This window comes from Macrobrachium rosenbergii, chromosome 56 (genome assembly GCF_040412425.1).
Source record: "Macrobrachium rosenbergii isolate ZJJX-2024 chromosome 56, ASM4041242v1, whole genome shotgun sequence".
Classification (NCBI taxonomy): Eukaryota; Metazoa; Arthropoda; class Malacostraca; order Decapoda; family Palaemonidae; genus Macrobrachium; species Macrobrachium rosenbergii.
In genome coordinates, this window is record NC_089796.1 from 55001 (window position 1) to 80116 (window position 25116).

The 25116-nt window shown below is 36.2% G+C and overlaps 2 protein-coding genes across 2 annotated transcripts in view; both read left to right on the forward strand.

Annotated features, from left to right (window-relative positions):
• LOC136836682 (transportin-3-like) overlaps positions 1-7584 on the forward strand; it is a 22066-nt gene extending 14482 nt beyond the window's left edge. Inside the window, exons 12-17 of the mRNA XM_067101158.1 lie at positions 305-439; positions 999-1139; positions 1344-1555; positions 2318-2411; positions 3108-3317; positions 3861-7584. Coding sequence (XP_066957259.1) covers positions 305-439; positions 999-1139; positions 1344-1555; positions 2318-2411; positions 3108-3317; positions 3861-4055 — 987 coding nt within the window. The 3' untranslated portion in view covers positions 4056-7584. The remainder of the gene's footprint in view (positions 1-304; positions 440-998; positions 1140-1343; positions 1556-2317; positions 2412-3107; positions 3318-3860) is intronic.
• A 1233-nt stretch (positions 7585-8817) lies between these two features.
• Kdsr (3-ketodihydrosphingosine reductase) lies at positions 8818-23654 on the forward strand. The gene is made up of 8 exons (XM_067101159.1): positions 8818-8959; positions 12227-12354; positions 14054-14225; positions 14732-14874; positions 15054-15245; positions 16214-16342; positions 16753-16893; positions 17549-23654. The coding sequence occupies exons 2-8, from the start codon at positions 12238-12240 to the stop codon at positions 17657-17659; spliced, it is 1005 nt and encodes a 334-aa protein (XP_066957260.1). The 5' UTR covers positions 8818-8959; positions 12227-12237; the 3' UTR covers positions 17660-23654.
• The last annotated feature ends 1462 nt before the right edge of the window (positions 23655-25116 follow it).

Here is a 25116-nt window from a genome sequence, read left to right on the forward strand (position 1 = left end):
AAATGACGTTCCCTTCCAATTGCCACACTTGAATACAGTGTGTGTGTTGCCATGTAACACTTTTTCATCTATTTCAGAGAGAGATTGCACTTGTTTCCAAATACTGTACTAAATTTTTTAATCGTCTGTTTGAGGGAGAGAGACTGTATGTACATGTGTATGTGTGTATATATGTATACACTGTATATATGCAAATGTAGGTCCCAGCACTTTGCCTGTTGCCAAAATTTTATACTCCAGTTTCATTTAAGTTTTATTTTCTCTCCTGTTCCATGTTTAGTGAACATAATTTTCTAAATTGCAGGAAAATGCCACAATAGAGAAAAATACCAAATCGGATCCAGTAGTATGGTTAGATCGACTGGCAGCAATATTTAGAAACGTAAACCCAATTGTTCACAATGGAGAACAGCATCCCTGTCAGGAAGTGGTGATGGAGGTGAGTTTTGCACATTTTTTCAGTACTAGATTAAACTGTGGCTTTGCAGTCTTTGGTTGGTCAAAGTAGATCCCATACTTGATGCATTAGATTGGGGAAAATAGAAATATTGGGGTAGCTCACCAGTATGAGGAGAAGGATAGAAGACCACATGTCAGATATGAAAGTAGCAGTATGAATCCCACTGACAATGTCTAGATATTCATGGAGAAAGAGCATAGAAGATGACCTGGATCAGATGGTATTTCAGCAGGGAATTTTACAAGGAGGAGAGATTGGACAGACTTCATTTTTCAGCTAACCTTACCAATTCAAAATCTTAAGTAAAGTCATTGTTGACGATGGTAGATACTTTTTATGCCCACTGGACACTAGAGAAATCCCAAAAATATTTCCACTTGCATTTGAATTGTACCATTACAAAACAAAATGGAAGTTATGAGATTTCCAACAGTTATACAAGAGCCTTTATTCTGATTTGTTAAATAATTTTTCCCAACATTTTTAGGTACAATATGTACTTGGTATTGGTGGTTTACATTATTTTAAATCGCATCAGGTTTGGCCGACGTTGTCACTAACGTTCCAGAGGTATAGCACAGATGTACGGGTAATGGAACACACGTGCCGTTGTCTGCGGTTTGTTGTTCGCTGTGTCCACCAGCATTCGATGCCACTGTTGTCTCCCCTTGTTGAACAGGTATTGATATATATTACCATGTTGTATAATAGCCGCTTTATTTGTTACTGAATATAGATTATAATGAAAAAATCAGTTTTGGGATTGGTAATTTCCCATTCATGCATCCTGAAGTTCTGGATTATTGCTCGACACGTCATTAGTGTTGCTGTTGGTAGTTTAACTCGTATTTGCTGAGAGTCATTAATCCTACCTTTTTCGCAGATGGTGACATTATACAGCGCCCACGGGCACAGTTGCTTCCTGTATTTAGGGAGCATTTTGGTGGATGAATATGCTGGTGAAGCCGGGTGTGTACCAGGGCTTCTAGCGATGCTGGAAGCTTTTACTCAACCTACCTTTGTGCTGCTTACACAGCCCAGTGGTTTTCGTAATCATCCTGACACAGTGGATGACTGGTTCAGACTGTGTGCTAGGTGAGGATTTAGAACATTTTTTTTGGGCGTGACATGCCCAGCTCTTTATTCAAGAATTATTGAAATTTGTTGGGACAAATGTACATAGAAGATAGAAATATTCTCTCGGAGAGTGATATATTAACCTGTCCTAATGTCTCAAAATTTTTTATTTTTTAAATGAAATTTGAATTTTATAAAATTACTGGAAAAGATTTCTTGTTTTTATTAGTTTTTGTTTTCACTTTACTTTGTTTGACCTCGTAAGTGTTCTATTTCAGATTTATGTAGTGCATTGAAGACTTTCAATTTCTAGAGTATTCCTTTATAAAAGTGACAGTGGGAATGAGTAATATTTTTTGTGGCAGCCCTTTGAGATTTGCAACTACAGGCAGTCCCCGGTTTATGACGGGTTCCGTTTTTACGCCGCGTCGTAAACCAAAAATCGTTTTAAACTGAAAAATCTTCAAAAATCCTAAGAAAACCTTACTTTGGGTATGTTGAAAACGATGTAAACTGCACTTTTATTGAGTTTTTCATCAATAAAGCCTCCAAATTTTTATTATTCTGCTGTTTTGGAGCCATATTTCTTCTGTTGGATCGGCATACGATGTGTCGTAACCCTGGAACACACGTCATAAACCGGGAAATAATTTCTGATGAATATATTTGAAAAGCATCGTAACCTCAGAATGTCGTAAGCCGGACCTGTTGTAAACCAGGGACTGCCTGTATTTAATATTATATCTATATTATAATTTTTTGTTGGGGACCTTTTTTCAGGTTCCTTCAGCGAGCTCCTGTGCCCTTCCTCAAGTGCATTGCCTTGAACACCATTCTTGAATGCGGTTTGCAAGCTTGCATGCTTGATCATAAGGTGAGAATGGTGTAACTCCTGTGGAATATTCTCCTTGAAATATCTTCCACAAAGTTCTAATGGAATAATTACTTGCAAGATATCCCTCAGTGGGCATGTATAATAAAACATTTAATTAAAATTCTAATGGATACTGGACTCCTATGGAATTCAGTATTCTTGAAATATCTTCCGCAAAGCCCCAATAGAATAATCACTTAAAAGGTTCTCCACAGTTGGCATTTATAATGAAACATTTAATTAAAATTCTGGTGGACACTTTTTTTTTTTTTTTTTTTTTTTATTGAACTAATTTTTATTTTCATAACACAAAGCAATGGTTAATGAATTGTAAGGGAAACAGTACATATTTGAAGGAGAAAGTTTGTCATATCGCATCTAGTTCATATCGTCCCTTTTTTGGCAAAGTCGATGTGCATTTTTTCAATTTTTTCAAGTTGAAGTGCATCGATAGTGATTTTATCATTGACTAATCGCTTCAGCCAAGTATCAAGTCTGTCTTCCTCATCATACATCTTGAATGGTGAGAGACAGATTCGATACTTTGCTAGAACGAGGAGTCAATGATAAAATCCCTATCAATGCAGTTACCTCAAAAGACATTTAAAAACATACATTCAGGGCTTTGCCAAAAATGAGAACAAGATGTTTGTATAGTATCAGAGAAATTTTGTTATTTGACCATTTATTCCTCAGGATGCAAATGCTGCTGTTCTCAAGTTTTTCCAAGATCTGGTCGAAGCGGGACGGAAGCACGAGGACCAGCCAGACTTCGAAACACGGCGTACTTTAGTCGTTAGCATTTTTGACACTCATGGAGAGAACCTTGTAGGCAACCTTGTTACCGCAGCTGTATTTATCCTTCCACAATATATGCACCACGATGTTGCCGAAACTTTTTATCAGGTAAGGTCTTTATTTTTTGGGTGGTGGAGTTGCTTAAGGGAATGATGTAAAAGAAAAGACTATAATAAATTGCAGGAATGTTTAGTATTTGCAAACGTGGTAAGATATTTTATAGCAGAATTCATTACAAGTTTCAATTCTGTCATTGAAGTTAGACTTGGATAAAGAACAATTTTATATATTCAGCTTTATATATGCCATTTATGAAAGGCTATGGTTTGTATACGTAGGAAAAATACAAATGAAAAGATTTGGCATTTTTTCGTACTCAGATATATTTAGTAACTGAATGCGAAATTCATTATGAAGTAGTGTAATTGAACAGTATGGCCATCTGGATGCCATTTAGTTGTAATGTGGTTACTTATTTGAGAGATTAAGAAACTACAATACAAACTAAATGTCATCCAGATGGCCATCCTGTTCAATGAAGTTTGAGAGAGGGCCTTCTTCTGAGAAATAATGCAATGTAGTTCATTGATATGAATCTAACAGTGAGGTAGAAAGGAATATATGCTGATGAATATTTTCATCTTTTCCCAGATTATGCAGTTTGACCGTCCAAAGTTTTGTCACTGGTTGGAAGCCAAGCTAAAGGTGCTGCCAACTAAGAATTCTGGTGGTGTGGAGGCAGTGACACAAGCGCAGCTAGTAGAATTCCACAAGGCTGTGACGCAGGCGGAACGCACCAAGGAGATTTCAAGAGCCTTGGTCGACTTTTCCCGCTACTTCAGCTGACAAGATGGACAGTATAGCTAGAACACTTATCTTAGGATGGACATAATACATCGCTACTATGTGGCATGGATATATTGTAACATTTTTTTGACAAATGTTGGGACTTTTTTCCTATTGTTTTTAAATCGTTTGTGCAGTTACAGTCCTGGGTGTACAGAGGGACTTGAGGTGGTGCATTGTTGTCATGTAGTATCAAATACTTTCGTAACCTGTACAGTATACAACAGTATCTGTTGCTAAAGTTTCTCATAAGTATATTGTCTTCCTACTGATTTTATTTTTTCAATGTATAGTTCTTTGCACTCATTAGACTTGAAGTCATGGGTGGAAGTGTATTTGTTACTTTTACTGTTTGAAGGTCTTGTGTACTGTCATTTGCTCATCTGCTTCGTCACTTGTCCCACTTGTCATCATTTGTAAGAACTGTCACGAAACTTGTCCAGACACAGTTAGTTTATTCATGATGATTTTTTTTACTCATTTTCTTTAAGCTACATGCAACCCTGACTTGAAGGAAGGTCTAGTCATTCCTGTTTTGTGTTTCTGCAGTTCCCCATCCAGATTTTCTTTTGCGTAAGTGTTTGCGTTTTTCCACTTCTGAAGTCGGCTGTGTCCCTAGGGACATCTTATTACATGATACAATGCATAGTACCAAGAGATGCCAGTGAAGTATCTATAAACACATACTAAGTGCCTCAAGTTCTTCTGATCCCAGGAAGAAAGTCACTCAAGTTGAAAGTATAACTTGTTGAATGTCGCATTGCATTGACGGAGGGAAATGAGAGGGGGAGAGGGAAAGGCTGGGTGGTTGGCAGTTGCAGTGAATGATAAGTCAGGTGTGGGAATCTTATCTTGCTAGATTTGGAAGTGACTTCCATCGGCAGACTGCATTTTGTGTTTAGGCCCAACAGTATATTGTCACTGATAACAGATTTTCTTGCTAAAACTGTGCATTGCATGGCTTTTTGGCTTGATGTATCCCGTTGGTATTTCCTCTTTCAAGTTCTTTCGAATACACACACACACACACACACACACCAAGAGAAAAAGAGGTTAAAAAAAAAAGTGCAATGATCAAATGTGTAATGATTTATCTAGTGTGTATTCATTTCAGAGGACTGTACTATGACGTTGCTTAAATACACTTTTATTCCATGGAAATGATTTTATTAAAAGTGATAGTTTTTATACATATACAGGATATTGTTAGATGTCTCAAGATTTGTTGGAAATTCAGACTGGTGCAGAAGTATTTTTTTATATTTTGAAATTGGCGAAGTTATTTTGATATACTTTATGTGGTGGGGATATAAGGAAGTTTGATAGTTGCCATCCCTCAACAAACAAAAGCAGCAGCAGAACGTGCTCAATTGGCCTTCGTATTCCATTTGTGATAAGCAGAAGATTGTGTGATAAAATTGTGTGCCTCGGATCCCAGGATTGTGTCGATACCAGTGGCGGAATGCGTACAAGCGAATTCACGTGTAGGGGTTGAGGTGCTTACGTGAAAATGCAACTCGGAATGCTCAAAGGACGACAGAGTTGGGAGAAATCCGGTCACTGTTTTCACCTTCAAAGTAAAAGTGCTGACTGTGCTTTGACTCGACTAGAAACTTGTTTCATAGACCATCAGATGTTCTGAAGTGATATCATCAGTGTTTGTGCAAAAAGGAATTGTTTTTATTCCTATAGAATTTTACGATTTAAGTTTTTGCTTTCCTGGTATTATGTTGCTTCTGTCATGGGTATACAAGAGGTCAGGTATCATTAGCATGAGGCTCTTATAGTCAAGCAAAAGAAAAAATGGCTAACTTGTATAACTTGGAGTTATTGGTATTTTTCTCTTGTGTAGTAAAGAATTTGGGTAGTGTTAATAATTAAAAACTGACAGTGCAGATTGTTATGCTTACATAATTTACATCCATTTTTTACTTGAATGGTTGGTAATATTGTACCGATCTGTTTGAAAGCCACATTAAAAAACTTTAGTAAATTTATACAAATATTTGAATTTAAGTAAAATTATAAATTACAGAAAGACTTGTGCTTTTGATGAAAAGATAAGCTAGAATTTGTTAAAAATAATGGGGCAACATTTTGTTTTTTAGTTTTGGAGAAAATGATGCAAGGTGGTTTTTATCTGATAAGTTTAAAAGTAATTTTTCTCAGAACATATGTGACATTTCTGGTGATATAAATGTATTAAGTTTAAATAGTAAATTTTCTCAGAACAGAAGTGACATTTCTGATGATATAAATGTATTTTTAAATTGGAAAGGAGCCCGGTTGTGTTTACAGTCAATTAAACCATGAAAGAAATTATAATTTCACTGTACTTTTATTTGTAGGTTTAAAACTACAATACAATATATTTGTGTTCATTCTGGTTTCAAAAGACCATAAATTTATGTTAGCGGTTTTAATTTATTTTTCAAAATTTGACTGGCTGGGTAATGTAGAAAATTTTAATTTTGTTTATTGAATAAGCTTTGAATAGTGTCATGAATATTTATTGACAGCAGTGATTGAAATGTATTACACAGACAGATTCAACTTTGTAATAATGATGGTACATTACAGAGCCCCTTTTAGTTACATTGCTGTTTTTATTTTTTATTTATCTTGCTTAAACATCATTTGCCATGAAAAAGTTATTTTCTATCATAGGCAGAAAAAAGTGCCTATAATAATTCCTAAAGATAATAAATACTCAGTTCACAATCATTTTCAGAACTTGGTCATTCACCCATGACACAAGTAACAGAATGACAGCAGCCGAGATGATGACCGAGAGTTTGAGAAACTTTCAGAAATTGTATAGTTCTGTTGTAATTATTAATAGACTGTTCCTTTCTGTACATTTACGTAGTTGTGTATCTGAATGAAGTGCATTCTTATGCAGTTTTTCCTGGATCAGTTGTCTGGAATTGCATCCACTTTTTTTGGATGCCCAAGATTTTTTTTTTTTTTTATTTTACTGTAATTTTTAGATTGCCACATTTGTTAGTGTATTTCAAGATTGGGAAACAAATCAGTGATGGAAATTTTGTTACAGTTTTCAACATTTTGCCTTATCAGATTTTTACAAATTGTAATTTAAATAAAATTTAAACTTGGTGCTAAAAACAATTCCCATGTGAATCCTGTTTTGGTTTTTACATTAGATGAAATTCCAGTGTAATTTTGGTATTTATTAGGTTTAAAATTCCACTCCAGCCTAATTTTTTTTATTAATTTCTGATCTTAAGATATGAAATAAATTCAGTATCGGTGAGGATGCATATCAGTCAGGTACAACAAGCAGTTCAACTTGGATGGTGAATACTTACTCATACACAGGTATTTTAAAGTGACGGAAAATACAGACAGGTTGGTTGAGGTGTGTGAAAGGAGGGTGTAGAGGGTTCTCTGGTAATCTCTGGCGGCAGCTTCAAGGTGATCTGTTGCTGTCTCTGTCCCCTCCCTTGTTTATTATGACTGATATTGTTTTGTTACTTGAATGTAAATACAGTCATACGTACTTTCTAAATATGATTTTTTTTATCCTTTTATAAAGTGCTATAATTATCTGCCCCTCTCCCAGACCAGGTATTTGCATGTGTTCATATCGGGCTCAAGACCCACCCAAAATTTTTTCTGAATTAGCAAGCAATAGTTGCGTCCATTCTTTCTCAGAAAATTGGATCATTGCATCCATATCAAGCAACAGAAAGGAACTACTTGATAATACAGTAATGATAATAGTAAGTATGAACAGAAGACCAGTTACCAGACTTTCCATTGTACAATAGTGGTAATTGTAGTTGCTGTGACTGGTTAACAGGTTAATATGATGATTATTAATGTCATGCCAGTGGGATAAATCAATCAGTCAGTAAGTACTTCCCATACGGGATTAGTGCCGGCAGCCGCTGGTGCACCATAGGCTTACTGAAGTCTTATGCAGCATCCATTCAAGCCTCTTACTTCGCCTCTGCCCCCACTTTTTAGCCTTTCTCGTCACCTGTCCCCAAATTTTCTTCCATCTTGCTGTCCAACCACATTAACCCTATTTTCACTGACTTAAGGGCTGAAAGTGCCACAGTTCCTGGTTTTTTTCTGCTAGATTTGCGTAAATGAAACTAAATTCTCAAAATTTACGATCCCTGAATACTGAGTGTATGTGTGTGTGTGTGTGTGTAGCCATTGTCAGGTGTCTTGGACTCGAAACATGAATCATAACATAAAAATGGACTCTTTTTCACACGACCTAATTAAATGGCAATAAAGATAAACAAATTACTGAAAAACGCTGATGAGACTATATGCAATGTGTGTTTACTCAACCAAGGGGGCGTTGTTTCAAATTAATTAAATGGCGATAATGGAAACGTAAATTAATAGAAGCATTACTGATAAGCCATGCAAAATTGATCGAAAAATACTGTAAATAAGTACGCGTCACTTAACGTGATATCCAATTGCTGTTAATGAATCGATTTCCATTTCAGCTGCAAAACTTTTTTTATTATTATTGTCAGGTAAAGTATACCTGTGGTCATTATGAAAAAACACCCACGAAACATGACAATGAAATCTATTCAAATCCTCAGAATACAATCAGTTGTATTCCGTGGTGGAATGAATGTGGCCTCTCCGGAAGCTAAATAAATTTGAATTTGTGAATTTAATAAGCATTACTTAAACTTGTACGAGAGGAAATTGTATTTATTAGTACCTGTGGTCATGTTGCCTTTGATCTCGCCAGAGAGAAACATTACTCTTGGCGACTCGCTGCTGCTGCTTTTGACATCTGTAAACAAACCGACGCCAGTCACGGGAATTCCGATTACGAGTGAAATCCAATTTCTCGGTCTCTTTTTTTATTATTTATCTTTCAGTTCCTTTGAATATTTAGCAGCATTGTAAGTATAATGACGGGTGTTTTTTAGTCCTTTTTGGTTGGTAATTTGTCTGTGCTTATTTAGAATAGGGTGATGTTGTCGTCTATTGTTTCGGCGAAGAGCGTAGCCGAGAGAGATCTGTCTCGCTCTTCCAAGCTGATGTCGAATTAATCTGCTTTTGTCTTTATTAAAATTTGTGGGGTTAAGTCTGAGTTTGACTAATTACCGTTAAGTTAGCAAAATCTTACCATTTGAAATTTGATTTTAGCTAACTTATGCTATCCTAGTGAGGTAATAGTTCAGAATAAAGGTCCGCATTGTCAGCCCCTGTGAGCCCCCTACCCCCGGGTTTCGCCATAACGTAATGTCGAATTAATCTGGATACGATTTTGTTTAAAACTTGTGGAATAAATTTAAGTTTGGTTAATTGCCATAAATTATTATTGAAAACCTACAGTTCAATTCAAGTTAAACTAATTTGTCCTAAGGAGGTAATATCTACATTTCAGAATTTAGATCCATTGGGATCATGGTACATGGGAAATGCTCCCATGGTAAATGTAAAGGAGGCGGCCACAGGAAGATGTTGTTTATTAATGTAATTTGTTAGCTAAACAATATATTAAAGGTGTAGGCTATATACGCTAATGCAGTACATAGGCTAATGCATTTGAGAAATTACCGAGATAAGGAGATATTGGTTGGTAAAATTACAAGGTAACTCCGCACGGACTGTTACCTTGGAAATTGACTTTTCCTATACTTTTAGTGTTGCTGATGAGGGAGGTGGTGTTTGATTATTGTCGGTCAATTAACCTGATATCTCTGTCCAACATGGTTGGGGACACTTTGGGAACACAGGGTTTTGGGTTTGGGAAATCGTTGGGAGAAAGACCAGACTGCCATGTTGTTGTTATGGAAGGGTTCTGCAAATGTGCAAGTCATTAGGTAGCCATATGTTCAAGAAGGGATTGGCTAAGGAAACCTATTATAAGAGGATCTATACTAACCTAATGTACCCTAACCTAGCAGGGTGTGTTACTTAGCTGGGGGTCCCCCAGTGAAAGAAATTCCACTTTTACCAAAAATTTCCCTATGACATTGTGCATGTGCGATAGCATTCCAAGATGGCCAGCATACAAAAACATATCCGTTCTGATGTTAATTACAGGTTAATAATAGTAAATTGTTAATCAGCAACCAAAATACTGTGGGAAAAGTAAATTTCCAAGATAATACCTGATGCAGATCAACCCCTTAGTTCTACCAATTGGTAAAACTGAAGACTACGACCATGCCCCTCTGGCTTGATAACTACCAGTTTGTGCAAAATGGGTGCCATGTTTAGTACCAGTTTCTTGGGGTTGAATGTAAAAACATAAACAAAAGACTGTAAGTATCGTAAACACAAACAAAAGGCATAAATATAAACACTAACATTAGCAGAAAGCAGTAAATACATGTTATGGTCTCTGGCCAGCGGGAACCAGGCTGCTATAGTAGTCTTCAGTTATACCAAGAAATTGACAGTCTTTTGCCTCTAATTTTACTTTAATCCCTGATGGGCTGGTACTGAACATGGCATCCTGTATAGCTTCTGCCATGCATAGGCTAGTTCCAGCCCCTAGGGAATGAACTTAACAGAAGATGGCAAATTTCTCATCTCAGTAAGTTTCTCAAATGATTCCACCTATATTGCATATTATACTTCCTTTTCTATATTGGTTTGCCTGCAAATTTATTAATAAACGATATCTTCGTGCAGCTGTCTCCTATACATATACTGCACCCATTTCATGCATTTTAATTTACCTCCATTCTCATGTCCTCTCTCTAATTTTAAGCTGTCCAACCCTTCTAATTATTACTTCTTGGTGCAACTGTTGGGTTAGCCTATCTCCCAGTGTCACCCTTAGATCCTGTTACTGTACTTCATCTCATTTATTTATGGATCTCATTATCCTGCTCCCCAACCACACTAACTCCTCTTTTCACAGCACTTGACTTGACATCCTAAATTTCATAAAAGCAAACCAAATCATACAGTAATGGTATAAATACCTAAAGCATAAGATAAGCAGTAGTTAAATGTGCAGTCTATGCATTGTGTTAGGAAGTAGCCAAATATATCAATACCTGGAAATTTTATACATATTCTTACAAAACACTTGACACATTTTCCAGGGTAAAACTCCAGGCTACTGCTGCGGCCTGATTCACACCAGTCGTCAACTGGAAAGAGGCTGGCACTAAAAATGGCGCCCGGTTTGCACCTAAACTGGTAGTTAACCCTCTACCAAACTAGAGGGTAGCAGTAGGCTATTAGTCTCTAGTTTTACCTTTTTTCAGCAGGTCATCTTTTGTTTTGTTTTTGACCATTATCATTGGTCTTCTTCTTGGTATAGCTACTCATTTTCATGTATTCCTGCCCCACATGCATATAATAATTATGGAGCGGACTTCATTTAGAAACAGGGATTTTTTGGTGTGAAAAAAGCAGGAACAAATGTATTGCAATTTAAGGAATGGCAAGAAATATAAATTATAAGACAAACAGTTGGGAATACATATGGTTTATTCATGTGGTCCGTAACCAACAAATTGGGAATAGGAGTTACTGGGATACATCCCATCCTGAACTTTCTGGACTTAAATATATAGTAAAATACAGGGATGAATTCTAACCTAATCTACAATGCTGAATCTTTCATGGTCAGGCATTCCCTGAGAATTACAGAATCTAACATGACCTTGAGGGCTGTAAACTTTAGGAGCAAAGTACAGCATAGTGCACTGGATTCTACCTGACCCAGAGAGCCATGAATTATAGCTCACTTAGGCTAGTGTGGCTATTTATTTACCTTAAAAGTTTTACCTTAAATAATTGATATGTCTCTTGCTTCAAAGTGCTTTATAAAATATAAGAAGCCAAACTTTGCAACATTATGCAATGGCCACCAGGCAGTTTTCACAAATTGCAGTTGGGTTTTTGGATTTGCAGTATGATGATATTTGCAAACTGATCGAATGATGTTTTCCATGATGTTTGGTGGGATTCGCTTTGTGAAGAGTGGTATAAAGGATAAAACTTTGTTGCCGTACACTCGAGACAAAAACATCCTGAACATTACGATTACTGAATGCTTTGACTTAAATTATTCATGTCTGGTAAATGTGGGTCTGTTATCGGGAATGCCCAAAATACTGTATTCCCTTCGCTGTACTGGGTTAGCCAGTGATATGTGACAGGAAGCTATCCTTAATAATGGTTTGTATCAACATTTGCAGGGACCTGAAGAATGAGTTTATGTTGCTACTTGGAGTATATAGGAGTGACGATGGTCATCGTGGCCGTTGTTACCATTGCCAACATCTTTTCCACCAAGAAGCGTGACCTTAAAGGGAAACATGTTTTGGTGAGTTTATTTTTTTTTAAGTTTTTTCATAGAAAAGTACTGTATGTAAAATATGTATGGACTTGTTAGAATCTCTCATATTAAATTCCTTAATCTTTTAAGTAGGATTCCTCAGATCATTTATTTAGATATGATTTAGAATATTGCTGATAATAAAATTACAGTTTTTCGTAGCCTGCTGTTGTGGAATTAGAACCTCAAAAGTTCAAGTGAAAATGTAGTGTAATACTGCCACAAAACAATTCACCTTGTGTTTTAATAATTTACTTATATTTTTATCGTTGTATTGATAATTTTGTTCATTTATTTTTTCTTTTCTAATAACTGATCTCAACTTTTTGTATTTCCTATTACCTTGTGTTACTTCTGTCAAGTGAACATCATATTCGTTATAATCTTGAATTACAAGTCTGTGGCCCCTGTAGACTTGTTCCATATGAATAGGGTTCATTTCTGAGCAATAATACTAATGAAAGCATAGCATAAGTTATCTATGCATTAGTAGGAACTTCATTAGTTCCCTTAGGTTACTTAGATTATTAAACTCTACTTAAGTGCTACTGAGTTTTGGCATTAAGTTTAGATTTGAAAGTGTTTTTATGTAAATGTAGACATTTGTCTTATACAGTACAAGGTGTCAGACTATCTTTCAGATATTTTAACTAATTAAAAAGGTATCATTTGCTAATGAATATTTAATTGGGTCAGGTACCTCACATCACTGCTGGTTAAGGGGTCTTGTCAACCTGTGCTGCATAATTTTCACACTTTTTTTTTTTATTTAGGTTCTTGAATGGTACTCTTTTCTTAGTTTGGGGAAATTTTTGCATGGAAATCCTGAGTAGTATTTCAACTTAGCCAGATGTGTACTACATATCACTTATGTTTTTATGATTATTTTTTGCTGTGCCACCATTTCAGATGCGATCAACTTTTTGATAAATCTCTTAGATTGAATGTCAAGTGTAAAGCGCAGGTTAGTTTATGATAGGAACTATGTGGAATTACTGCTAGCTGTAAGAGACAGGCAGCCCCTGGGTTACGTTGGGGATTCCGTTCCTAAAGCATGACGTAAGCCGGAAAACAACATAAGCCAGAACACTGTGTTAAAAAATTACTAAAAATGAGAAATAAAGTGATGAAAGTCTTAACTTGAATATTTTGGTTGTCTTGAAAACTTCCCAGTTGATTTACCTTACTATTATAAATGGAATAATGTAATCACAAAAGACTTCTCTTGTTTATTTTTTGTGCAATAATACTGACGCCACAATTCTGAGATGGTTATTTCTTGAAAATCAACCTGCAGACATTTAAATGAAGCCAAGTCATTATTGTATCAGGTTTTGTTGGATGTTTCATGTCTTAAGAAACAAGAAATAATCTCTCGCTTCATTCCCCGTAGGAGCTAGTGCCGTCAGTGCACCACATGCAGTGCACTGTAGGCATTACCTAAGGTTCTTTGCAGTATCCTTCAGCCCCCAGCTGCAATTGCTCTTATTACTTTTACTGCACCCTAACAATTGTTTCATAGTGCAAGTGCGAGATTTTTCTCCTGTTACACCTTTCAGACCTTTTTTTACTGTTAATTTCCCTTTCAGCTGGATGACCGTATAGGTCCCAGCACTTGACCTGTGGCCTAAATTCTATATTCCATTCTGTTCTGTCTGTCACTTCATTCACTTGTGTAATCTTTCAGATAACTGGTGGCTCTAGTGGAATTGGCTTGAGTGTTGCAAACGATGTGGCGCGGAGAGGAGCATCGGTCACTCTGGTAGCCAGGAATGTTGCCAATCTTCAGAAGGCACAAGAAGAAGTGGAGGGAACGATTTCAAGCGTCTCCAGTGGAGGGAAAGTTCAGTTTTTCTCAGGTAATTAAAAAACAATTCTCTCTCTCTCTCTCTCTCTCTCTCTCTCTCTCTCTCTCTCTCTCTCTCTCTCTCTCTCTCTCTCTCTCTCTCTCTCTCTCTCTCTCTCAAAAGCAGACTTAGGGTCTGTCAGACCTTAAGGTCCATCTCTCTCTCTAGAGACTTAAGTTCCATCAGACCTAATTTACCCTTCTCTCTTCTCTCTCTCTCTCTCTCTCTCTCTCTCTCTCTCTCTCTCTCTCTCTCTCTCTCTCTCTCTCTCTCTCTCCCTCTCCATGAGCAGACTTAAGGCCCATCTAACCTATCTACCCTTATTTCTGCCTGTCTCTCTCTCTCTCTCTCTCTCTCTCTCTCTCTCTCTCTCTCTCTCTCTCTCTCTCTTCTCTCTCTCTCTCTCTCTCTCTCTCTCAAAAGCAGACTTAGGGTCTGTCAAACTTAATCTTCCTTCATTGTGGACAATATTATTTGATTGTTGCTGTGGTACTAATATTAAAACAAATTGTCAACAGCTGATCTGGGGAGTAATGCGGAAGTTGCATGCACCGTTGTCAAAGATGCCGAAGCGAGCTTAGGCCCTGTATTCATGCTGGTCAACTGCGCTGGTTTTGCCCGTGCCCAGAAGTTTGAAGATCTCTCGCCGCAGCTAGTCAAGGTAGGAGGTTTTGTATGTCTTGTGAATATGTTTGGAGTAAATCCACAAGAATTCACACACAGATGGCCAGTTTGCTCCAGATCATATGATTTATTGAATGGCACTGATTTGTAGGTTACCTTGCATATTACTGCAGTCAAGTAACCCTTTTTCCCCCCTTCTTTTTAAATAATTACCAGTCTATGATGGATGTCAACTTCTTGGGCTCCTTCTTCATCACGCAAGAAGTCGTCCGGAGTATGAAGCAACAGGAAGAGGGAATAGTAGTGTTTACATCTTCCCAGGGTGGTTTGCTGGGCCTCTATGGTTTTACTGCGTATGCAGCAGCCAAGGGAGCCCTCATCAAGTTAGCTGAAGCCCTCCATATGGAGGTAAGAGTTATACGAAGGCATGTTTTAATGTGAAAGCACCTTCTGTGATGTGCATTGTAATAGGGTTTGACAATTTAAAGTTACCCCCTTATTAGTAGAGTCCAATTGATGTAGATATGAGTTTATGATGGCTTATATTGTACAACTTTTAAATATCTTTCCACTCATTTTCGTGATTTTATAACTGCACAGTTTTATTGTTGGAGATTCAATAACACGTTGTTAGTCATGTCCAGAGTTTTAACTGATTGTTAACTGATTTCACTTGAAATTTTAATTCTTCCATCGATGAACTAACAACTTTATTCAAAAGATAGTCTCAGATGCCACTGTCTAATTTATGAAACTAGTCCATGGACAGGTATCCCATGCTAATAATGATAAAGTTATTGTTACCATTGCTGTATAATACACCGTTGCTTAATTTGGTATTGTATTTACAAATCAAAGATTGAATATGAAACTTAAACACAGCAATTATGAAAGGTTCATGGTTACTTTTGTTGAAGAGAAGCATTCCTTGCTTTCACTAGCCATCTTTAAGTTCAAAGAAAGTCTTGTATCATTGATTTTCAGAGTTTTCATGATTTTGTTAAAATTAGGATTTCAAGTTCAAAGGATATCTCTGACCCTGAAAAAGATCTGAAGTTGATAACCTTTCCATTCTATAAATATGTAGCACATATTCATATTTTTTAATTGGAATCAGTCTGCAAAATGGTGCTTTTGGTAGCATAGACAATTAAAGTTTTTGTGATTTTGTTAAAATTAGGGTTTCAAGTTTAAAGGATATTTCTGACCCTAAAAAAGATCTGAAGCTGATGACCTTTCCATTCTATAAATATGTAGCACATGTTCATATTTTTTAATTGGAATCAGTCTGCAAAATTGTGCTTTTGGTAGCATAGACAATTAAAGAATTGTTAATGAGTTTGATTTATAGTGAACTGTAACCTTTTATTTTTTAGGTGAAACCCTACAACATCACAGTGACAGTTTGCTGTCCCCCAGATACAGACACTCCAGGATTTGAGGAAGAAAACAAGACCAAACCAATTGAAACTCAACTCATATCTGAGGCTGCAGGGTTGTTCAAGGTTAGTAGTTTTGATGCACCGTGGTTCAGGCAACTATCAAACTTTTGAGAGCTGGTGCGCAAAGGGAATTTTGTATTCTATGTGAACCAGATGAAAAACTGTGATAATTTGTTTCGATGTATTTTCTAATCTTTTTTGTTTTGTTTTTGTTTTACAATGAATAAGATTTTGAAGGGATTTAACTACGTAAAGTTTAGAAATATGGTTGGAGTGCAATGGGATGATCAGGGCAGTACCCTTCTTTTGGCCTGTTCTATTATGTGAGCTTCATCTTTGACAGTATCCAAAGCACAGTATTTAAAAATTCAGACAAGTCAGATCCCTTTCTTCTCGTTTTCTTGGAAATGACAAGATTTATTTCAAGTTACTAGTATTGATTAAACAAAGTTGTTTTTCTGCTATTGTTTCAGGCTGAAGAAGTGGCTCACAAACTAGTGGAGGATGCACTTGTTGGTAAATTCTTCACAACAAATGGTTTCGAAGGATACCTGCTCACTACCCTGTGTGCAGGTATGGGACCGGTAACAGACGCTCTTTCGTTCTTTTCTCAGGTGAGTTTTCCACTCTGTATTTCTGCTTTTTATCAACAAAAAAATACATGAAAATGCCAAAGAAACACTGGACGTAGCTTTACTGAAGCAAATGTTATAACTTTGTCTTAACAATGGCAAGAATACAGTACAGTACTTCAAGAAACTTTCTTGCTAACAACCAGTCAAAAGGACCATGTTCTTTCTTGCGTCTTTCTTTGTTTTTGGCAAAGATAATCTACCTGTTAAGGATTTAGTGTTAGTGCGTCTTATTGGACATGAAAAAAACTACACCTGTGGGCTAGCGACAAGTGATTGAAACACAGGTTTTTGACAGGATGGCCATGGGTACTGGAGCCTCATACAGACATTGAATTGACAGTCATTACTTTATTTATAATTCTGACAAATCATAACAGTTACTTTACTTCTGTTCGTACTTCCTTCTTCCATCTTGCTGTTCCAACACTCCAACTCCCTCTTTTCACCTTAAGCACTGAATGGCTGAAAATACCCCAGGGCTTGGACTTATAACCAAATTTTCACAAATCAGACAGCCACTGGAAGAAAATTAAGATTGCATGTAGTAAAACAAAGAAAACATTCAATAATATTCAGATTAATTTTACTAACGAATAGTTTTGGATGAAAGCTAGTGACTCTGATTTAATTACAGGTATTCCTCAGTGGGTTGTTCCGTTCGGTGTCCGCTTTCTACCTCTGGAGTTTCGGCAGAATTGTCGAGAGGGAGCACCAGAAGAGAATGGCTTCGAAAAAGGTCGAATAGAACGCGTGTCGATGTCAAAAGGGTCTGTATCCGGAATATTTCTCAAAGGTTTATACAGTAGTTTGGAATTGGTATAAAAGATGAGGTTTTTTTTTTCTTTGCTATGCTCAGTGTCTTAAGAATGATTAAGAGCAAATGATTTTGTTGGTGCTAAAAGCACAAAGTCCAGTGTTGGAACAAAAGTTTGGTGTTGTTTACAGCATATCTCCAGTCTTTACAAAAAGAGTGGGATTCAGTTTCATGAAAACCACTCCGCACATGTTCTTGTACACGTCTTGTTACTATTTAAGATGTCCCTGTGTTTTTAATGATTTCCTATTCCAGTATTTTGAGTATGGAAGCTGTTGTACATACTTAACAGTTATATAGATATTTTAGTGATCTTGTATAATGTAAGCTGCTGAGGGTTTTATTAAAAAAATGACTTACTGACATTAATTATCTTTAATAACACTTGATATTATATATATTTTGATAAAAGAAAACATCTAGTTTTAATGAAAAAAAAACAGCATGCTCACAGTACGAAAATAATGAATTGGAAATTAACACCTTCAGCATGAGTTAATTACGATATATTTTGTGAAAATAAAGACAAATTGTGTGTCGGTTGTAGTAATGTTCTTTACAAAATATTGTCTTCATGTGCTCCGGCTATTTTAAGGATGCCATATGAGGTGAACATATTTCTGTCTTTACCTACGCCTATCCGTCCATCTGTCTGTTTACACACTTAGGGAAGAGAGGAAATTGTGGAAGGATTATTTGGGAGTGACTTGTTACAGCTAGACCAAATTGTTTTATAGACTTTCTGTTGCATAGTGAAATTTCTATTTCACAATATTGTTTGGATTTTTTGAATTACAAAACACACTGTGATTTGCATTTTTAACTGAGTGTTGGTACGTTATTTTAACCTCTGGTGTATTTGGGGACTTGAAAGAGAGCGCTGAAACTACAGTAGCTCTCCCTTTTCCGTAAGGCCAGTGTCGAATCCGTTATGTAAAGAAACCACAAGTTTGAGTATTTGCGTATACAGTGCTGTATATTCACAAACAGGTCGAGATATGTCAAAACCTTGTGCTTGTGTATACACTATACCCAAAACCCTCAGACACATGGTGTTAATTATAGTCTCGAGTTTCATGAATATGCACTATACCCAACCCTCAAACGTATGGTGTTATTTATAGTCTTAGTTTAATTTGTTTGGCTTCATTTTTAGCTTACCAAGAAACATTCATAAGTTAATTATATATAAGTCAAATTCTGTGGTCAGCCCCAACTAAGTATGTGAATCAAGATATTTGACAATGTGCTTTGGTCAAAATGTTTATCATTAACGGTTATTTTCACATAAGAGTGCAGTGTGAAACCGTAAATCAATATGACATCTTGCTTATTGCTTTCAGCCTCTCATTCATATCTTCATCTCTCAGCCCTTTTCTGTACATTTCATTCTCTTCAGCAAGTTGTTTTGCTTATTGTCTCGTTTTTCATTTTTCCACATTCATTTACGCATTCCCAGACGACAGCAATTCATTCAGAGGAAGATTCGTTGTTTATTGAGCTTGTGCTCTCCATTGCAGCTTTATAGAATGTTTTGTTTCTGAAAAGGGTGACATGAACTGACGTAAATTTAAATTTTGAGTGCTTCGAATGTTGACATCCTCGTGTGGGTTCAGTTTCATTTGTGAGATTTTGTAGTAAAGTATCCTACTCTTCCATTGGCCCTAAGTTAGCACCAGTGGTCTGGCTGAACTAATGATAACGATGATAATAGTAACAGTACAGTAATAATAGTATTTATCAGGAGATTCTGATAGTGCTGTAGTATTTAAAGGTAATTGCTGCTGCAGCTGCATTCAGACTTGGAGTCATCTTCTGTAATTTTTCACACTTCTTTTCTTCAAGTAGCAGGTCTTAAGTCAAGTTTCCAGCATTCCCTGGGAAGATGATGCACAAATTGTATTCCTTTATGAGGATATTTTCTGGGTTGTACTTTGTATGTATTGCTTTCATATACCATCTTCTGCTGACAAATGACCTTGGCACAAAGATTTCTCTGCATCTGGTAACTGCAAGGATGGTAACTCATCCACACTGCATTGACCTTTGTGGATGAGTGGCTGTTTTCCTGCTCAGTGGGCACAGACATCTTTTGTATGTTTCATGCCATGATTAGCAGCGATTTACTTGTTCTCTGTTGTCCTTGACTTAAAAAAAAGGAAAGTGATTACAATTATATTCTTTGCTCAAATAAACTTTTTCTGTTCTTGGTATGTCTAGGCCATTTATGTCATTCAGACTTCCTCGCCAGTGGTGGTTGTGCAGTTCCCTCTTTGACCCCAGCTGCACCGCTTTCTGTTTTTGTTTTTTTTTTTACTTTGCATAATCCCTTTAGTCTCTTCCCTCTTAATTGTACAACTTCGTTAACTCTACCGGGTTCTTTTCACCTTTCACTTCAGAACAAATTCTGTGGGAGGGTCCCAAGGAGAGTGTAGGAACACGGTTTTATGGTCTTGTTGAAGCGTTCTTATCATTAACAATAACTGTAGGTTTTCAAATATAGAGTTTGCGTTTCACAAATTATGTGAAGCGGGTGTTTATGCAGAAATATGTTGGGTCCCTTTTCACATTGGCATTTAGGAAAGTAACCTCTAGCAGCCAAAGCTGCAACTACTGCTCTTCTGCAAGTAATTGTTTAGCATCTTTAATCCCACTTACATTGAGAAATGGCAAAATTTTTGAATAATGAATCTGGTAAAAAATAAAAGAATATTAAAATTTCTTACCACCAGTGACACATTAAAGTTATTAATAGTTATTTGAAACCAGAACTCTGGCCTCCCAATGAAATAGCCATGCAGTATATTTAAGTTAATGGTAGTTTGAATTTGTAAGTAGGTAAAACAGGTGAGACTGTTGAAGAAAGGTATTCATAGTCGTGATTTGTGTGTTTGTGTATGAAGCAAAGGCGTCTAAATAGTTTGTACACAGTTAACTGGATCTAACAATCTAACATTAAGATCAAGAACCTTCTGGTTGTTGAATTAATTTAGTAATTGAGACATAACGAAGAATCAATTATAGCTGTCCATCAGCTGGTTGATAGTGCTTTATGTGCTGTGATTTTTTTTAACATTATTTTAACTTTACATATATTAGGTGTAAGGAAGACCATTTCAGTTCCCATATGTTGAAGCAGCAAAGAGCAACTTTCCAGAGAAATTGATTGTTTTATGTGAACATAATACAGTGCCATATGTACCCAGTTTTTTTAGCTCATTACTGTTAAGACTTTTGTGTGGTGTATTTTCAAAAGGAAGAAGAATCATTATTCTTATTATAGTTTATCCAGACCACTGACCACTTTTAACCCTCTGCAAGATAGTATATTGGTAAGTATATTAAACAGTATACTAATAATAAAAGGGTTTATCAACTTTGAAAGTTGTAAAAGAGTTATCAGCTATGCACATGTTATAAGACTTCAGGTTATTAACCATGTAATGAGCGTAGAGTTTTGTATTAAGGTAAAGCTTTCAAATTATATCCTTTTATGTATGTGAGCCTCCAGTAAGACCATTAGGCAACTGATGAAGAGAAAAATGGCATTATTTTTCATATTGTTCAGTGAGTGACTGGTATGTTGATTATTACAATATTATGGTCTTGATATCTTGACAAGGATACGAAGTTGACGGATTTCAATATTGTGATTTGGAAAACAATAATACGACCAAAACTACGATTTCCCACAGTGGCCAGTCATATTTGTAAATGCTATTTGACTCTGGTATTATACCAGGGAAACCAAACACCAACTTTTTATATGTGCTATTGGATGAAATGAACTTACTGGTACAGAAAACTGGAATAGAACAGTCAAGTATTCCCTCATGTTTGACATGTTAGCAAGGCATGAAACCAGGTCTGGATTAAGTGCCAAGTTTTTTTTTTTTAATTCAAAGTATGTATTAGAATATGCATAGTTTTTAAACTTTGTAGTTTGTTATTAAGTGAGGACTTGAAGCGTACCACAACGCTGTTCCTATATTTTGTTGCAGTCCTTTTTAAAGTAGAAACTGATTCGTCCTTGGATTCATTAATGGATATTGGGCAGCTACTTCATTTGAATCTTACTGCATATATTAGAAGTTAGACCATTGTCAATATTGTATAGGAAAATTAGGGTGTTTTTGTCAATATTTTAAATGGAAATTAGGATATTTATTGCTGTACTGTCAATGCCAAAGAATTTGTGACTCACGGTCAGGAGTTTCTGTAGCGTTTTGTTTGTATCCCCTTTTAAACCAGTGACCCCTTCTTGAGATCAGATGGACTCATTTAACCCATTGTTGGGCCTATGTGAAATGCACCAACACACTCCAGCCTCTATGTGCATAAAATTCAGCATAACATTAACTGTAAAACATATTTTGCAACTAAAACTCAAACATCTTACCTGTCCTACTACTCTTTGAATTGCTCTAGTTTTGCCCCTTATTTAAGAATGAATTATTCAGGCCAGCCCTTTGAAAAAGAGACTCGAAAAGTAACTAAGTGATCTGGTGAAACTGTATGATGATAAAAATCATCCTTATCATTCGTCTGAAAAGTCAAGACTGAAGCAATAGATTCTGAACAATTCAACCTGTAATTAAAGTAGTATAATTTTTTTTCCATGGAAAAACAAATTCCTGTAACTAGCCCTCTAGCACTGTAAACTTTAGGGCAGTGTTCTGCAGAGGCTTTAAAAAATCATCGTAATTTTAACTAATTTGTATGAATGATTTTATCTTTATCATAGATATGGCCAAGTTATTGTATAAAACAACTTTCATGCAATACAAATCTCTCTCCATAATTGTGAAGAATATCTTGTTACTCCTCTGGTTTCAAACTTCACATCTGTTAGTTACCAGTTCAGGCAGAATTAAACAGGGCATATAACATACTTTTAGCCTTTTATTATATATTTTTTATGGCATCGTAAATTTTCTGAGTTTTCCAGTAGTGTAGCATTTAGTAGAGTACTTTTATATTGGGACTAATTTTGAGAAAAGTTGTTTCCAAACTTCTTGAGAGGCATAATCGAGGAAAATTAGTTTACTTTGTTGCCTAGCTTATAACAATTCTTTGTGTACATAAATTTCAAGGCTTTGGAAGTTTAGCAATCCGGAAATTTTGCTACTACAAGATATGATTTATGCCACAATGTGAGCTGTTGGAGTTCATATCTGGAAGAACATAATGCACTGCTTAAAAACTGGAAATGGCTGATTTGATAGTAAAATTATATGTACATGGATTAATGAAGAGTAGTATAATTATTCCCTGTGAACTGTTCATCCACTCTTTGAAAGTCTCCCTCTGGTAAACTTTTAGTGTCAAGGTTTGATAAGATTCTTGGAAACCCAAATAAAATTCTATGAAAATTGTGTACATAGTAAAGATGACATTCAGTGTTTCTTGCCTGAAAAGTCTAGGCGAGTGTGTCAAGTGAGCATATAGTGAAGAATTGAGGATAGTGTTGTCCTGTTGGCTTATATGTTGTATTGAATGAGGGATTTTAGGGTTATGTAAAATGCCAGAGGTATTAGAAGGAAACGGGAACATTGAACAGTGTGATACGTCTTGCTGTTGAAATAATATATGTGAAGTCCTTTTTTGTTACAAATTCCAGAGAAAGGTAACCAATCCACATCTTTAAATGGTGTTGTATTCGTCCTGCTGTCCATTTACATAACTGCTCAATAGTAGAACATTATGCCTTTCTAAGTTGTATGATTTTGTGTTTACATGTCAGCTGGAATGTGTGAAGGGTTGTTTAACGTGGGGCATTGAGTGATTTTGAGGAGTTCTGACCAAAGATATGCTTTCCTTAAGCTTGAAGAATAATTTACACGTCTTTTGCAGTGCTGAGTACAATAAACGAATAGATTATTTCTTGTTATTTGTAAGCTTAGCAGAATAAAACTGTCAGATTAATTGTATTGGTTTTTTTCTTGTCTCGACTCCTTTATTCGTCATGTCTTGTTTCAAGAAACTTTGTACTAAGGTGATGATATATGATGTAACAAGTTACACATTTATTTTTTTTAGATACTGTACCACAGTAAACCTATGTAGTACCTCTGTAATGGCTAAATCTGAATATCCATTTTTTATGCTCTGAAAGTAATGGCCCCAACTTAGTGGACTTCTGTGCTTATCACCTACCATATTGTGGTTATTTTTCCCAATGCCACATTTTAGATGTAATATGTGTTAGATATATCTCTTACATTGAATGTTAAATGTACCCGTAGATTATAGATTAGGCACTGTGCGGAATTGCTGTTAGCTGTAAGATAACAGAAATAATTCAAGTGCGGGCTATATAGAGGGTATCTATGACTCAACGGACTTTGTTACTTATCAGAAAGGCCACACTCCAAAAGGGTCTGTTAAGTTTAGTTGCAACTGTATTTCCATCCATTTCAAGCAAGAGTGTTGCCAACATCTTGGGAGTATCTTAGAATTTTTCCGCCAAGGCCGTCTTAAAGTGTTCAAGATTGCGAGGGCTTCCCGAGTCCACATGTCCAGATATGTAGATGATGCTCACCTTCGCTTCTTCATTGTGAATCCATGGCAGATGTCACCATTCCATCGCTCTCTCAATATTATGCCTTACGTGAGCACTTTGTGTCGTCATTTATCATTATAAATGCCATTGTTTGTGGTTATTTTTGTTTGTGTTATAATTTTACCTGGGTTAAATGGGATTAATGTAACTGAATGTTGCGTGTATTGGGAGCTGGCTGCATACCTGGCCCCTGTGAGTTTCTTTCTTTCATTAAAACTTCAGCTAAAAATCCTTATGGACAGAGTCAACAGACTATAGGCTTAGGAGGACTCCAAAGGGTATATCAGCCTGCAGAGAAAGAGAGACAAGTCCTAGGAAAAGTTGATAGATAAATAAATATGAGGGAAGAGAAAGTAAAGCCACTACTGTGAGTATTCACTGATTTCTTTTTTCATTTTACATTTTACTGTGTTTTGGTTTATTTTTGGGAAATTTTTGTGTAGTTCATCAGTTTTCTCATACCTGTCATGCTGGAAGAGTCGTGTTCTGTATGTGACGCAGTTCTGCACTAGCCTTCTTATTGCTTAGTGTTCACTGCTTGTGTTTAACCTTTTATTCTTTTGTAAATTTGTTTGATATTGTTAATTTTTTTAAATTTTGAGAATTTTAAGATTTTACTTTTACGTGTGATGTGCGTATTGTGTGGTTACCAGCGACTTGTATGTAGGCTGTAGTACTGTATGGTATTTATTTATGTACATTTGGTTGTTTACCTTACCTTGTTGTACCTGCCTGTGCCTCATCATGTCAGAGTCAACAGAGCTTGCCCTAGCTTGAGTGCGATACATGCTGTTGTTGCTCCATGGACCAGTGGGCCTATTTCTGA